Genomic DNA, 15,847 nt, shown 5'->3' with positions numbered 1-15,847 from the left:
GTGTGCACTACCGAACTTCACAGTAGAACACGCTTCGCGCAAACCTGCGCCGAATGGTAACAGTTGTTGCTTCTCGCTTGAGCAGTAGAGCAGGGCCGTACGTCCCGTACTGGCAAACCAAATTGCCGCACATTTTCAACAATCGAAAAAGAGAACGATATCGTTCTAAATGACAGTTGGTTGCGTTGACAGCGCGTTATGCAGTGCAGTTCTACTGTATCGTGTGAACGCCATGGCGTGAGTTCCAGGGATTTCCCTACACCCCCCTCAGGGGGGTGTACACCCTCCCTGCATTTTTGGAACACCCCTCCTGAAATTTCTCAGGTGACACCACCCAACTCGGCCACCAACGCATTCTAGTAGTGAGTCCGGCGCAGCGAATTACATCCTGTACTATCAAACTTGGGCTGTAGGACCACACTGATGCGGATGATCCTACCATGCATTTGTCCAAATTCATCTGAAAATCACTGTTCCATTCATATAGTACGCGCATACGAGAAAAAATGCATTCGGGCATGCAAACTCAATGTGGATCACAAGGAATCATTTGCGCCCAACTCAATCAAGCGAGGTATTCTGCTTTTTTCGTCTGAGGTCTTCACCGTTGGTTGCTAGGTATTCATTGAGTTTCGTGAGCCAAGGTGAAAGTCTTTTTTCTTTGTCGGTCGTGCGATTATGCATCTTAATGTTGAAATGCCGCTCATAATGAATCTGTGTTCTACTGTACTGTGTTGTAACGTATTAACATGTACAAAAAGCTCCGCAGATGTCACCATTGTGCCACGATTCTTTCCGTGTCTAAGAAAAATTTCGTAAGTGGAACCTTCACTAAGCATACCCCCCCTTGAAAGCTCGGCACCCCCTCAGCAGTGAATTTCTGGGGAAATCACTGGTGAGTTCGTGCCCGCAACAACGCTTTATATCCCGGGTTTACGGAAGAAGAGAGTCCAGCCCCCTGGTGGCCAGAATGGCGGCTGAGAACCCGATAAGTGACGTCTACCACACGCATATTCTGGTGTTCACGGATGGCTCCATTGAGAACCGTGGCAAAAGCGCTACCAGTGCGTACTACATCCCATCAATGAACGTGGCCTGGCAAGGGAAATCAGCTCATTACCCAATATCTCATCTACGACGGCCGAACTCCTGGCCTTGTTACACGCAGTTGCTGCGGTCCAAGTCACTCGAATAGTGAAGGCCGTTTTACTTACGGATTCCAGAAGGGCCCTCTGTAACGTGATGAACCTCATGTGTGGTAACATCCTAGCCCGCTGTATAAGGAGGTCGTGTGCCCAGCATAAGCTAATCGGAGGTGAGCTTACTCTTCAATGAATCCCGTCTCATCTCGGCATCAGAGGCAACGAACGAGCGGACCAGCTAGCATCCTCAGCACACCTTAACTGCAGCCCATCCTTAGCAGTTCCGGCCGACACCGACAGCAAACAGCTAGTAGAAGTGCGTCATGCCGGCATACAGTACATCATGCAAAATCGTCAACCCTCCCCACCACGAAGGATCTTCCCCGAGTAATGCAAACAATGCTCCATCGGCTACGCACGGGTTCTGCGTTCACGAACTCGCAACTGTTCAAGATCGGCTCCAGGGAAGATTCCAGTTGCGGTCACCGTCATCATCCGGAGACTATCGAACATATCCTGCAGAATGCCGCGGATACCATACTACGCGGGAAACTCATCTTCCCTGCTCCAGGCCTGGCATACTGACGGACATCCTCTTCCCCGAAGGTTCTTATGCGGAACGACTTACAAAAATTCGCAACCTCGTGCGTTTTCTTCAAGAAACGGGCCTCGCGGAGAGACCGCTATATAGTGCTCCTCTCATCTACAATGCACCTCAGTTCCATCAGTATCGTTCATCCTGCCTATGCCTCACTTTCTCTCTTCTACCTTTTCTTTCTTTCTTTTTTTTGCTATAGTCGTGACGATGTCCACTTGAGTGCGGACAACAACGGCAAGCTACTTCGACCCCCCCCCCTCTACTGTGTCGTATTATCTTATAATCAAATCGCAACATGGGGGGGGGGGTATGGCAGGATCGACTCGCCGTTGTCAAAAAAAAAGAAAAGAAAGAAAGGCGGATGGAGGATAGAGGATGAAGGGCGGAGACGCGCAGAGGGTACATGAGTTCGTCGGGAAGAGCAAGGTGTTAGATGGGTCGTTGAGACCTGCCTTCTGCAGAAAGAGAATAAGTCAACAAGAAGGCGTACGCCCCATATCTCTTCGAATCAGAAGGGATAACCCTGTCATTCGTGGCAATGGTTGGCGCACGGCGTGCTGTGCGGTCAAGTTATGTCTTTGGAGTGTAAATACCATTTCCTTACTCCCTTTCCACTTTATGCAGTCTCTATCAGGTATAGCACGACGTAAGCTTCTAAACATTAACTAAATATTCATGTTCCTGTATACGCCGTGCTGGTGGTGACGTTGTGAACCGACGCAAACTAATACCCTACACTGTTAAAATAGAACTTCACCGCATAGCACGCTCCTAGGCATGGGCGTTCCCAGAATCTTTTCCAGGGGGGGGGGGGGGGGCAAGAGTGCAAACCACCACCCCCTACCACAACTTTTTCTGGAGGCGGACGCTGCGCAATGTGGGGATGTTCAGAGGTTCCTATTATGACATCTGAGAATAGTCATTACGACCTATAACTAAAGAGTGCACTATTTTCACAAGCTACCTTGGAGTTCCAGGGGGGGGGGGCGGCCCACACTTGCCCCCCTCTCGGCACGCCCATGCTCCTAGCCAACCACCATTAACAATGATATCATTCTGTGTCGTGATTTGTTCAGAACAGGGGGAGGAGCCTATCTGGGACATGCATAATGTGTCCCAGATAGGCGCCTCCTCTCATTTTCGGCAAATAAAGACACAGACTGATATCATTCGGAATGGTGGTTGGTTAGGAGCGCGCTAACTGGTGAAGTGTAGAAAGACGCCAAACTAAATGCATTAAACCGAATGGGAGTAGCTTCACCTCTTAACCAGCCACCATCTCGAATGATATCGTTCTCTCTTCTGATTTATTGAAAACAGGAACCGTACGACTTTTCTGTTACAAGTATGTCCTGCATACTTGTCACAAAAAAGAAAAAAGGCGTACGCCTCCTCTTTTCTCGTATAAGAACTAAACTAAAAAAGGGGCCTCCCGTTGAGTATAACAACTGGACAAAATTTTAGCTGAACGAAGAAGTATGGTGTACAAGTGTTTGAGTTTTGGCGTACTCACCTTGTCCATGTAGAGATCGCAGTACCTCGGTGTGGAGTGAGGTTCAGGTGTGGTGACAAAAGGTGACGTTGGAAGGTGGCTCAGGGCGGTCACGTGAAGCTGGTCTTTGGGATCACCGTGCTGCGGAGGCCCCGGCTGTGGTGGATGTCTGGTGCTGCTACCTCGCAGATCGCACGGCAGCTGCCGAGCACGGATTGAGAAGCCACGTCTCGTGTTGGCACCGTTTGAGTGGAAGTGGATGACCTTCTCGTTGGACGGAAACGGAAACGTGTCTGCGAGTAATTATATTGCAGAGGTCATATCCTGAGTCGATCCTGGGGGCTTAATCGCTTCATCGTCGTTACGGTCGTTATGAGCTAACGAGCAGCGGGAAATTCAAAAAGGTAGGCAGGAAATTAAAAAAGATGGGCACGTGACACATTGCGCGTGACGTATCCCACGCCCTTCACGTATAGCGCGAAGAGCGCCGTGCACGTGTTTTATCACGTGCCCTTCTCGACGAGTGCCCCGCCTCCCGTTAGCTCCTAACTCGTGCAAGTGATTAAGCCCCCTGATGTGCATTTGAAGAAACACCTCGAAAAGACCTTAGCATTTTGACGTCAAATATGCGATATATTCCGTTGTACAGACTTGAAAGAGAGCTTCACCGCATGACACACTTGTGGCAGCCGATCGAAAGACGAAGTTTGCCACCGCTACGTGCTGCTTGACATGCGCTCGGCTCTTCGACTCCCTGCAGGTTTCTTCGTCCCTCCACAACACCCGCCCGCCCCCGCGGAGTACCTCCAAGGCCTTCAACGTTTCTTTTACTCCCTTCGCCCGGCCCCCACCCGCACGGACTCCTTCCGCACGGTCCACACGTCCCGCAGAGGCTCGCAAGAGCGACGCACGTCTTCCTCCGCACAGACGCCGTCCGTAGGGCGCTTACCTCTCCGTGTTCAGGACCACACACCATCCTCAGCAGGGGCCAGATGACGTTCCGCATATCCATCCGCTGAAGACCTGAAACTGTCTCCGCGCGGACAGAATCAAGCAGGCCTTCGTTGAAAACCCTACCATTGCGGCCTCCTCAGCTCCAGAAGCCGTCTCCGCCGCCCCACCACTGGCAACTACCCCCACGTCACCACCCTCCACGTCCTCTCCCCCTTCCGCCTCTCCTAAGCGCGTGCACTGCTCGGACAGCCCTTGTCTGTCTCTAGCGGGGGAGCCTTGTGGCAGCCGACCGAAAGACGAAGTTTGCCACCGCTACGCACCGCGTGACATGCGCTTCTTCCTTGGGTTCGGCGTCAGTCAGTTCAGTTCCCTGGCAGTCACTGATCGGGCTGCCCCAATAAACTGTGGCTCTCTACTTTGCTTCCTTCTGCCTTTCTTCACCACACACTCCTGGCCAGCAATCATCTCTCTGCTAATTTGTTGAAAACGGGATTGGTACGGCTTTCTTCTTGCGATACCTATGCAGTCAAGGCAGTTGTCACAAAAAGACACCGTGCTTTCCACAAATAGTGAGTGATAACAGTATCATTCTGTGGGATGGTTGGCCTGCAGCGCAGTGATTTGTCCAGATCCCTACACCCCCCAACAAAACTCTGGGGGACACTCCCTAAAATATCGTGAGGTTTCGCAATATTTTATCAAAAGCATGAAAATACACGGGAGTGGCCTGCATGTTGTGACGTCACACATCCTAGCATCCTCTCCCCCCTCAAGGACGAAATTCTGGGCGAACCACTCCTTCGGCGTGTTATGTGAAGAAGTTGTGCCTCAAGAGTGCACGCGAAGGCAGTCCGCGGGCCAACGGAGCACTGCAAGAATATTCCATAGTTGTCAGGGGATTGTACGACGAATAAAACGTTTACACCAGAGCAGACTTGTACGTATCTTGAGTACGTACTCAAAGTACAGTATTTTAAGTACTTTTTCCGGTATTTTGGTACTCTATACTCAATACTTTTTGTGACAAGTATTTTTAAAGTATTTAAAGTACTTTTTCCCGCATTTGCTACCCAGTACTCAAAATACTTTCCTTCTTCGTTAAGCACACTTCCAGCTGTGTCCAGATTTTCAGGCCACTGGAACTTAACACTATTTTCTCTTCCTTTTTTCGGGAATTCAGGAATCTGTCATTTATCGTCCTGTACCATAGGCTGGTCCCACGCTTGGCCTTGTTGTTGATAGCCAACATTGTCAGACAATGCTTCCTATTCATACTGCCAGGTGAATCCCCAGAAGATTAGGTACAAGAGAATCCCGGCATTTATTTCCTTGGTCATCAAAGCAATAAACACGCGCCAGTGGTTGAAAGACCCGAGCTGACATGCACGAGGGATTACGAAGTTTTGGGTCAGAAAGTATCAACAAACTTTACTAGGGTTCACCAAAGTTCGTCAAACATTATTTGACACCTAGACGTTGCAAATGAAAGATATGCTTAAGCATGACAGATGAAGTTTATTCCTTTCATTTGTAGGGCCACGTTAAGAGTACACGTTTCTCTTACTGCTAAATACTAAAGCACTTTAAAGAGTATCTTAAATACTTCTTACAGTATTTAATACTCTACTCAAATTACTTTCAGTTTTGAGTATTTTGTACTCTATTTTAAATACTTTTACGTGGAGTACTTAGTATCTTATTTTAAATACTTTTGCGCAGTATTTTGTACAGGTCTGCACCAGAGCAATGAGCATATGGTGCAGCTGAAAACGATATGGCGCGAACAAGATAAATCTTTGAGCACCACCTTCTCGAAACAACGGTTTCCTTTGTAGTACACACCGGAAAGAGTAACATTTAGGTCGTTTCAAAGAAAATGAATTGCCGTCAGTATACTACCCTAGTCAGACGGCAAACCTAAGCCCGTTAGCGGAACGGCCCTTGCTTCGGCTGCAGCCCAACCATCATTTCGAATAACATCGTTCCCTGCCCTGATTTGTTGAAAACAGACTGCAGGCGAAGTAACGGCCTTAGGTTTGCCGTCTGACTAGGGTTTACGCCGTTCAGCAAATCCTTTTAGACTACCTAGTAAATTAAGCGGCGTCTCGAGCAATGATAAATACCATTTCACTGCTACTGTAAGGGGAATATGAAGCGATTTGTTCTCGTTTTTGTTCGACGTCAGAAATGTTTTCCGTTCGTGTTCGAGCACTCCATAATGTGAAATAGGAACAATTCGGGGTAGTTGGTACAGGTTCATGATGACGAATAACAGCAAGAAGACAAGGACAGGGTAGAAGTAGACAGGATGACTGCAGACTCTCAGCAGAAGTTTAATCAAGGAACACAGCATCTTAAATCTTGACCTAGATGTTAGCGTTTAAGATGCTGCGTTCCTTGATTAAACTTCTGTTGAGAGTCTGCAGTCGTCCTTCTACCCTGTCCTTATCTTCTTGCTGCTATTCGTCATCATAATGTGAAAGCCTGACTCTGGGCTACACAGAGGGACGACACGAACACACGTCCCTCTGTGTGCCCCGACTAAGGCTTTTACATTATGGGGTCCATCCACCAGCTGGCCTGCATATAGGCCATCTTGTCAGTTATCCGAGCACCCTCTATCATGCCGCAAGGTTGCCGACGTCCTCGGCCAGGTTCGAGCGCTCAGTCTTGGATGAGGGGACGGACACGTTACCAAGTGATACAACTGGACCGCTGAATGCGACAATTGGAGAAATGATAACTTACGCAAGTGATCCGCAGGTAGACTACCACAGTGCCTGTTCCCGCCGATCTCCAGATAATCGTACTGGCAATTGGGAGAAGACTCAACATCAAATGCGGCGTACACGAGCTCCAGATCGCAGATGTCGTCTCCAGCCTTGTGAATTATGTAACGACAGTCGTGGTTATCTAAATAATTGGACGGGAAGTTGGGACTTTGGATGTAGAACTCGCGCTGCTGAAAGGCTCGGTCGCATTGCTTCGCTTCTTCCACATGTCCTGCATTGGAAAAGAAGTAATGTACAGTGCAACTAGTGAGAACACTGCCACAGTTGCTCGACATTCATTGAAACGTTCGTTCAAAACGCAACGTGAAGACTAATGGCAGGAACAGACATTGAATCGCATCGAACAGCAGAATCTGCTGGTAATGGGGAGAGAGACATAATGCCTTTTACATGATTCCTTTGGATGAAAATCATTCGTGAATCATGACATGAATTTTGTCCGCGCACTTTATCTTCTTTTTATGTTTGTTTTGTTTTGTTATTATTTGCTGAGTGAGTCGTTTGCCTTACCCTGCGCATTCTCGGGACTACCAGATGGAATTCCAGCAGGGCATGGAACTTGATGAAAGCGAAGCCGAAAACCTTTCCCAGCTCCCCTTGCATCCGTCTTGAACACCATGACAGCGTTTCCGTCAGGATCGTAATGCATTTGTTCTGTAAAGCCAAGCAGACTTCGTCAATAAATTCCTCCACGCCACGTGAATCTATGAGCCACTACTTCCTGCCGTGTGGGCACCAATGTCTCAGAAGGGTGCGACACGGTAGCGTAAAGTGACTGTGTAAATTATTTATTCTTCATTAAAAGCCTCATGCTAATGTAGCGCAGCTTTCACAGCGTTAATAATTCACACGCTATCCGACGGCGATCAGCGCAGCACGCCACGGTGACAGAAAGGCAAGGTACAGCTCTCGTCAACCTTAATAATAACACTGGAAAAAGTACGGTCTCGTTTCCGATCGCGATTACAGCAACCCTTGGGGTCATAAGGAAATCTTAATTGAACAAAATCATTGTGCTAGTTTAACGCAAGGATTTTGTTCATTTAATATTACCCCTGTGCCCCTGGGTGGCTCCTATCGCGCTCGGAAATGAAACTGAATTTTTTCGAGTGTTATTATTAAGGTTGACGGGATCTGTACATAACTGATAAAATGGCATAAAAGCCGCCGGGCTGGTGAAGGTACTCAATACTGGAAAAAAGAAAAGAAAAAAAAAAGATGAAGAAGAAAGACAAAATGCCTGAGCTTAGGCACAAAAAAGAGACGAACGACACAGGACTCAAATGCTCCTGTGTCGCCAGTCTCTTCTTCGCGTCCAAAGTCGAGCGTTTTCTGCAGTATGAAGGTAGACAACATATACGTCGCTGAACGTGCATTCTTCGCTTTCTGTCGTCGTTGTTTGCGGCGCTGACAGCCACGGTTACGCAGTGTGCTTCAGTCCATTACTGCCACGATACTTCGCATATTTCCGCACTATACTCGTACTACATGAAGAAAAATAGCATACGCTCTTTGGCTGCACGTTGAACATATGTTTATAAGTCCCAAACGTCGCCACACCAGCATTGGACAGCTGTTTCGGCCTTATTGGGCCTTCATCAGCAATGCGTAGGTGGGCGACGTTTGAGCGAGTGGCGTCGGAAGGTCACGTGGAACGTGATGTCCTCCCGTCAGGGTGAGTGACTCACCTCTGAAAGCCCAGTGCGAAGCCAGTAAAGTATTAAATGAAGAAAAATAGCATACGCTCTTTGGCTGCACGTCGAACATATGTTTATAAGTCCCAAACGTCGAGGCTTTCGCACGAGGCTTCGCACTGGGTTTTCAGAGGTGAGTCACTCACCCTGACGGGAGGACATCACGTTCCACGTGACCTTCCGACGCCACTCGCTCAAACGTCGCCCACCTACGCATTGCTGATGAAGGCCCAATAAGGCCGAAACAGCTGTCCAATGCTGGTGTGGCGACGTTTGGGACTTATAAACATATACTCGTACTACAGTATACCAGGTACTCGCGTGCAGGGTGACGTTTCTTCTTCGGTAAATTTCGGGATCATTTTACCGCTCAGGCTGAGACGCCTGAGTGTTTGCTTCTGTTTATGGCGAGGAACACCACTATCGCGTTAACCGTAAAAGCTATTCTTGATCTAATGATCACCCCAGCGCTTGGTTACCGCTCGGTGGTCACCGCTCGGTCACGGCTGGGTCATCGGTGCGCTTCCTCACGGTTGCGGGATGGGCTTCTACACTGGGACATACTACATTGAATTTTAAGAACGAGATGGAGCTTGACCCTTCCTACGACCTGCGCTGAGAACGCCTTTCACCAGCCCTAAAGCCCAAGTGTTTCAGACGGCTTCCGTGTAGGGACTGCCTCCGGTAAACATGGTGATGATGATGTTCGTGCCTCTGGCCGCACCTTCCTCTTAGATCACCCCACCCCCCCTACCCCATGGGTTTCTCGTCTGTAACTGTGTCCTTGTGATATTGCCATGGCGTTGCGCTAATGCGGTCAGGCATTTCGCTTGTTCCATCCTACAGTTAGCAATACAAACTTCTGTACATAGCGCGCGCTTAGCAAGAACAGACGTATTTTGCAACAACCCGCAGCAACACAGGAATGGGGAGTCGTAACATTTCCGCATATTCACCTTTACGCATCTCCCCCCTTCCCAGTGGTCCCCCCCCCCCCCCCACACACACCACAGTTCCCCCACCAGTGGTTTCAGTGACCAAAGCCCACATCCAGTACATGAAGGATCAAAAAGTAGAAATGACCGGAACTCGAACTGGCTTTGTTTTCGCTTCGTAATTACAATCGACCTACAAAGGGACTACAGCAGGCGGCATCACCAATGAGATATCGCCTACAAGCGACGTCAGATTTAACAGGAAAACCATCTCACTGTGTTGTCCTTTGAGCATGGTGCCACAGTAGCGGTCGCGGTCCATCTGCAGGAAGTCGTGGTCGCAAGAAGTTGTCTTTTCAACGTCGAACTCCAGGAAGTTCATGTCGACGTAGCAGAAGGCATCCGATGGTCTGCTAATGGTGATGCGGCACAGAAGGTTGTTGCGGTATTCCGTTGGAAAGCCATAGCTGGTGATGTCGTCCGAGATACGCTGGGTGCAGACATCGCACAACGGAGGAGGTGGTAGGGCTAGGAAGGTAATGACGTAGTTTTACTTACTGGAGCCCTATCACGTTAACCGGCCAATATAATCGCAGAGAGGAATATCGTAAAAAGTGCCACCGTGGCATATGAGAATTACGTTTACTTCACTTCGTATTACGAATCAGTTTCGCTTAAAGGATATGTAAAGTTAAATATAACCACCATGTTTCGGGATACCATCATGCAGAACATGGTTATTTGATGACACACACACAAGTCATCACCTCCCAGCTCTTCATAGTTCTTCGCTGAATTAGTTTTGAACAGTTCTAGAGATTGACAAATGGCAATCGCCGACGTTCGCCGAGGACAAAGTGGGAGCCGGCCCCAGATCGGCGGACAGATACTAGTTTCGGTTTCTCCAAGAGTAGATGACGTCACTAGGCGCTCTGTCGTCTGTGTCCTAGTAACAGCACGAAACGAGCGCATCACGGATGCCACTACCGACACATGCTTTGTCTGAACTCACTCTCCATTTCTGTTATGCCCGATGCATTAAAGAACGCAGGAAAGAAAGAACGGTACCATTGCCAGGGTAACAGGTAGTGACTTGCTTCGCCCTTATGTGGAATCCTTGTCTGTGACTCTGACTGTCACTACTGAAATGGATCAGCAGCTGGTCCGCTGTAAACATGAAGACGCCTGCGAAGCAAAGAAATACCCCATCAATAAGTGCTTATAGTCTAGAACTACAGGGTGTATGCTATAAAAGGTCAGTGACATTTTCGCGCGTGACACTATATCTATTTGAGAGACGGACTTGTGCTGCCATACAGTGAATCACTTATACCAGAGAAACCTACGAAAAAATTGTGGTTACCATTCACTCAGTAATAAAATAAACACGGCCAGGGAAACTTTCGTCTTCATGTGTTTCCTATGCGCAATACCGATGGATGGAGGTGAAAGTTTGCATGGTCATATTTATTTTGTTACACAATGCTAGGTAACCACAATCGTTTCGTAGGTTCCTCTAGCATAAATTATTCACTTTGAGGCAGAGAAAGTCTTTTCGTTATAGAGGTATAGCATCAAGGAGGTATCACTTTTTGCACGAAAATGTGACTGACCTTTTATAGCATACACCCTGTATATTGATGACACGGAAACTGAGTGCCAATGCTCATTAAGCGAGGTTGCCACACACACGTACACTGGATGATGATGAGTTGGGCGATTCATCGCCGCTGAGGCGGTACACGGCCCTATTGCACATTGGGAACGGATGCGGGCATAAGGTTGCCAGATATGGCTACGTTTTCGCCAAATTGGTTACGTCCAGATTGCCTGTGGTGCAGAAATTTCGGCGACTCGGCTATTTTCTGGATACCTTGGATACCGAAACATGATATGTATACCGAAACCGGGATCAGATAGTTTCGTTGTGGCCTCTAGTACCGATAAGTACACTGCGTTCACTTCCCTCTACCATGACGACTGGCTTAGTTCTCTCTCTCTCTCTGGCACGATGTCTTCCAGATTGTGCGACAGGATCCTCGGGTGCGCCTAAAATCAACCTACCGACCCACGGCTGTCACGCCCTTCATGGTCCAGATTAACCGTATTATCCGGTGAAGGTAAAGCCGCGGATTATCAATATCAGTCTTCAATTCCATATGGCAGTGGTCACTAGGCTAGTCATGTTTCATTTTCTAGTTATGTTTCACTTGGACACTAAAGCCATATGGACATATATATCTGTGTCGTTCTTTATGCCGTGTACCTTTTTGTACACAACCCCAGATTTTACTACTCATTCATCAATGTGCACGGCACATGTTCTATTACAAATGGCAGTTCCGCATCTGTGGTGCCTTCGTGGAGTTCCTTCCGCGTGACGTAACGCCCGCGCACTACTGGCTACTACTGTACACGAGAGGAACAAGATAAACTTGGCTACTTTTGACTACTTTCTCAGGATGCGCTGACATTTTTCGTGATTTTGCTCACGAGGCAGAAGCATATTATGCGGACCATTCGCAGAACGCTGGGATATTTGGATGCAGATGGCAGCATCTGCATCTTTTCCTGTAATCTGCTATATGGCATATCTTATATTCCTCATGACATGGTTAGCGGCGCACCGAAAGACCTGACGTTGAGCACTCATGGCATGGCATGGCACGCATGGGTGTTAACACTACGCCACTCATAGCTGCAGTTGCTTCGCGGTGTGAAATTAAAAGCAAAAAAACAAACAAACAAAAAAGTGGATGCTGTGCTGTTGTAGGGCGCTGTTGTGCAGTAGCCATGTAGGTTTGTGGACTGAGGATCTGAGCAGGTGTACCATACTGGATGCAGACATGCCCCAACAGGTTTCTTGGGAGTCTCGGAATGTACGATTCCACCAAAACAAGATTGCTTGTGGGGTTGTGTACACTGAAACAACACTGGCAAAGGGGTGCAAAAAGGGGTGCTGACACCTGATAGAGTGACAGAGCTCGGCACCCATTCCCAGCTCAGCAAGAGCCACTTTGTTACTGGAAACAGTAGTGAAAGTGTAACAGAAACAAAATTGAACAGAGGAACTGTAAAGTTACTTTATTCGACGTGTCGGGCTTTATTTACGTACCGCACCTTCCTTTAAAAGGCGCTGTGTCAGGGTACTCGTGGTTAGTTTCTCATGCGCATTTCGGCATATGATTTCGGCAGGAAGTCAGTTTTTAATTTGGTATCGCTAGCTGAGGGTTGAGGCAAGTCGCAATGTTTGACCAACATTCCAGAAAGGGAGCCAGAAAAAAATTTCGGAGGGAGGGGGGGGGGGGGGTTACGGGGACTTTAAATGGGGGTTGATGTATTTCCCTCTTCCAAAGGCACGATTTCGGCGGTTGAACGCCCTACGCCCATTGACTGCCCTAAAACGAAAAGATAGTACTCCTCTGTTTATCCCCCTCCTCGGGACGAACAATAGTACGCGGATTTGATGGGGTGTCTTGAACACAACCACGGCATTGGTTCCGCAAGGCGCTGGTGCAATTCCGGGTTCTAGCTGTCCATTGTGTAATCATTGTCGGGCTCACACCAAATATGAGCGTAACCGGAGTTTTCACGGGTTTAAGGTAACGACGGTGAACTCAAAAAAGAAAGAAGAAAAAGGTGGAAAAATACCACGAAAGCCAATTGCTAAAATTTGTTCTACTTTCTTACACCGACCGAGGGCTCAATTTCGTGAAGATCCTGTCCGTACGTCGCACCGCCGAAACCCTTCCCTCCCTTGGCGCGACACGAAGCGAAGGAAAAAAAGAGGTGCTCGATGCAGATTGGTCATTTCGGAGAGACACGTTGGCTGTGACGTTTGCGTCACGTGCCTCAGGGAAAAGGCGACAGCGGCGCCACAGTTGCCGCGTTACCGCTTCAGAATGCACGAAACGTGAAGTGTTGCGTGTTGCGCCGCGCGTGTACCGGCTTCACCTCGCCCGCAGCAGCCGCGGAGACGGTATTGTGTGTGTGCGCGCGAAAGTGAATAACTGGGTTACGGGCCGTCCTAGGGACAGCGCGGACGATGCATGTAGCGACAGACGAACTGAACTAAACATGGGGCTTAATCGCTTCATCGTCGTTACGGTCGTTACAAGCTAACGAGTGGCGGGAAATTCAAAAAGGTGGGCACGTGACACATTGCGCGTGACGTGAACCACGGCCTTCACGTATCGCGCGAAGAGCGCCGTGCACGTGTTTTATCATGTGCCCACCTTTTTAAATTTCCCGCCCGCCTTTTTGAATTTCCCGCCACTCGTTAGCTTGTAACGACCGTAACGACGATGAAGCAATTAAGCCCCCTGGTCTGTCACCGTCACTGATTTGATTCCACTGTAACATGCATTATATATGCGTGTTTTTATTTATTCTTTGTTAGCTATTTAGAAAGGCGTTTTCCTTCCTAACGAAAATTATCATGCGGCGTCTCCATCTCAATCGCCCGGTTTCAGCAACGTCGGTAAACTTTGAACCGAGATCAAGCGTTGCTAAAACTGGAAGATAACACTCAATTCTTTTTTGTAAACGTTAGTTGGTGACGTGATGGATGTTTTAGTAACAACAGCTCGTATTAGTGAAGCGCAGGTAAGCGTTAAATTCAAGTTAAGGGATCGTTGATCTCGATTCAAATGTTAATCGGCGTTGGTGAAACCGGGCCTAAAGCATATTTAGAAGCAGTTGACATTCAACTATTTATTATACGGTGGACACGCTCATAAAGCGTTGACGGCAGTTCACGTCTTCTTGTTCTTTTTTCATTCCTCCTTTTCTTTTTTCGAACAGCAAAGCGAGCCTGTCTGGCTGACCTACCCTTTTTTCTTTAATAAACCCTTCGTATCCCGCCCAGAACATGTAATATTCTGACAACAGAATATCGACTGTACACTATCCAATACAGAGGCGGGAAGACGCGTCCACACTCTAAGAAAAAAAGGAGTAAAACGGGGAGTAATTGCAACTTCTACTCCCCTAGTCTGCAATTACTCCCCATTTTAGTCCCCTAACCCGACATTTGGTCCCGACATTTACTCCCCAGGACTACAAATTGTCACTAAACTTCGCGAATGGTCTCCTGAATGCAACAGTTTACGTAAATATGTGACCTTGTTCAGTTTGAACGACATAAGGCTGTATAACTCAGACAACGTAGCAATTTTCCAGCCACACAGAGCATGAAACAGTTAGCGCATCTTTCTTCGCAAATTGAGCCCTCTATGTATGGCGCAAGATTTTATATCACTCGATATATCACGGTTGACGGTTTGCTTCAAAGTATTTTCATGCATGCACGCGAATTATGTACCTGGTACTCTTACAACAACGCTTGAAATGCAGTCTCCACTCTGGGACATTCATTTACCCCCGTACATTTACTCCCGAAAGGGACTATTTTTTGTGGCAATGCATTTAGTCCCCAAAAAGAGTAAAAGTACTCCTTTTTTTTCATTAGAGTGCACGATGCCTTCTTAATGCGAACGTGACAATGACTTACGAACAGCTCCGGGTGTAATGAGACCGCACAGCCTCTGGCCATCAACGTCCAGATAATCATAGACGCATCCGTCACTGGCTTCCAGGTCGAAAGAGAGGAAGGTCAGCTCCAGGCCACAGACACGCTCGTTGGCTCTGCGGACGTAGTACCAGCATTTTTGGTTGGCACCATAAGGCTGAGGGTAGTTGGGACTCCAGATGAAGAACTCTTCTTCCGCGTGCCTCTCCTCGCATGCACCGACTGCACAAATGTCGGAAGGAATATTCCGTTATTTTCGTCGACTTCGAGAGATAGAGCCCAGTGGAACCCACTTCACAAGATGATTACAACATCGACGAGGTTATGCTCAACTTGCCTCGTATGGGTTGAACAGTGCCACTAAGTACTAAAAGGTAATGGCTACTAAAAATGATACCATAGTATAGTACTAAATGAAACGGCTACTGCAAATGATGACTGTTTTATTTTGTACTATAAATCAAGCTTCCCCGAAGAACTCTCCAAAAACCCGAAAGAAAGTTCATAAAGTCAAAATATAAATGACCAGCGACATCGCCAAATGGGTACAGCGTCCGCTGCTTGCTAGAAGTGGTCGTGCTGAAGACTGGCAGGCGGTAGGTTCGAATCCTACCACCGGCTCGTGTTGTCCGAGGGTATCCCCGCGGTTTCCGGCTGACTGCCTAGAGAAATGTCGGCACAGCATCCCCTGTGAAGTCTGCCCAAGATGC

At 48.0% G+C, this 15,847-nt stretch overlaps 1 protein-coding gene across 1 annotated transcript in view; it reads right to left on the bottom strand.

The window, feature by feature from the left end:
• The window catches only part of LOC135369393 (cubilin-like), a 74,892-nt gene that overhangs the window by 41,897 nt on the left and 17,148 nt on the right, over positions 1 to 15,847 (bottom strand). The window contains exons 4-9 of the mRNA XM_064602986.1: positions 15,120 to 15,359; positions 10,676 to 10,792; positions 9,884 to 10,135; positions 7,489 to 7,632; positions 6,935 to 7,189; positions 3,254 to 3,525 (exon numbers count right to left, since the gene is read on the bottom strand). Coding sequence (XP_064459056.1) covers positions 3,254 to 3,525; positions 6,935 to 7,189; positions 7,489 to 7,632; positions 9,884 to 10,135; positions 10,676 to 10,792; positions 15,120 to 15,359 — 1,280 coding nt within the window. The remainder of the gene's footprint in view (positions 1 to 3,253; positions 3,526 to 6,934; positions 7,190 to 7,488; positions 7,633 to 9,883; positions 10,136 to 10,675; positions 10,793 to 15,119; positions 15,360 to 15,847) is intronic.

Source organism: Ornithodoros turicata, chromosome 9 (assembly GCF_037126465.1).
Source record: "Ornithodoros turicata isolate Travis chromosome 9, ASM3712646v1, whole genome shotgun sequence".
In the NCBI taxonomy this organism is placed as follows: Eukaryota; Metazoa; Arthropoda; class Arachnida; order Ixodida; family Argasidae; genus Ornithodoros; species Ornithodoros turicata.
Note: the sequence above shows the minus strand (reverse complement) of the source record. Positions and strands in the feature narration are given on the sequence as shown.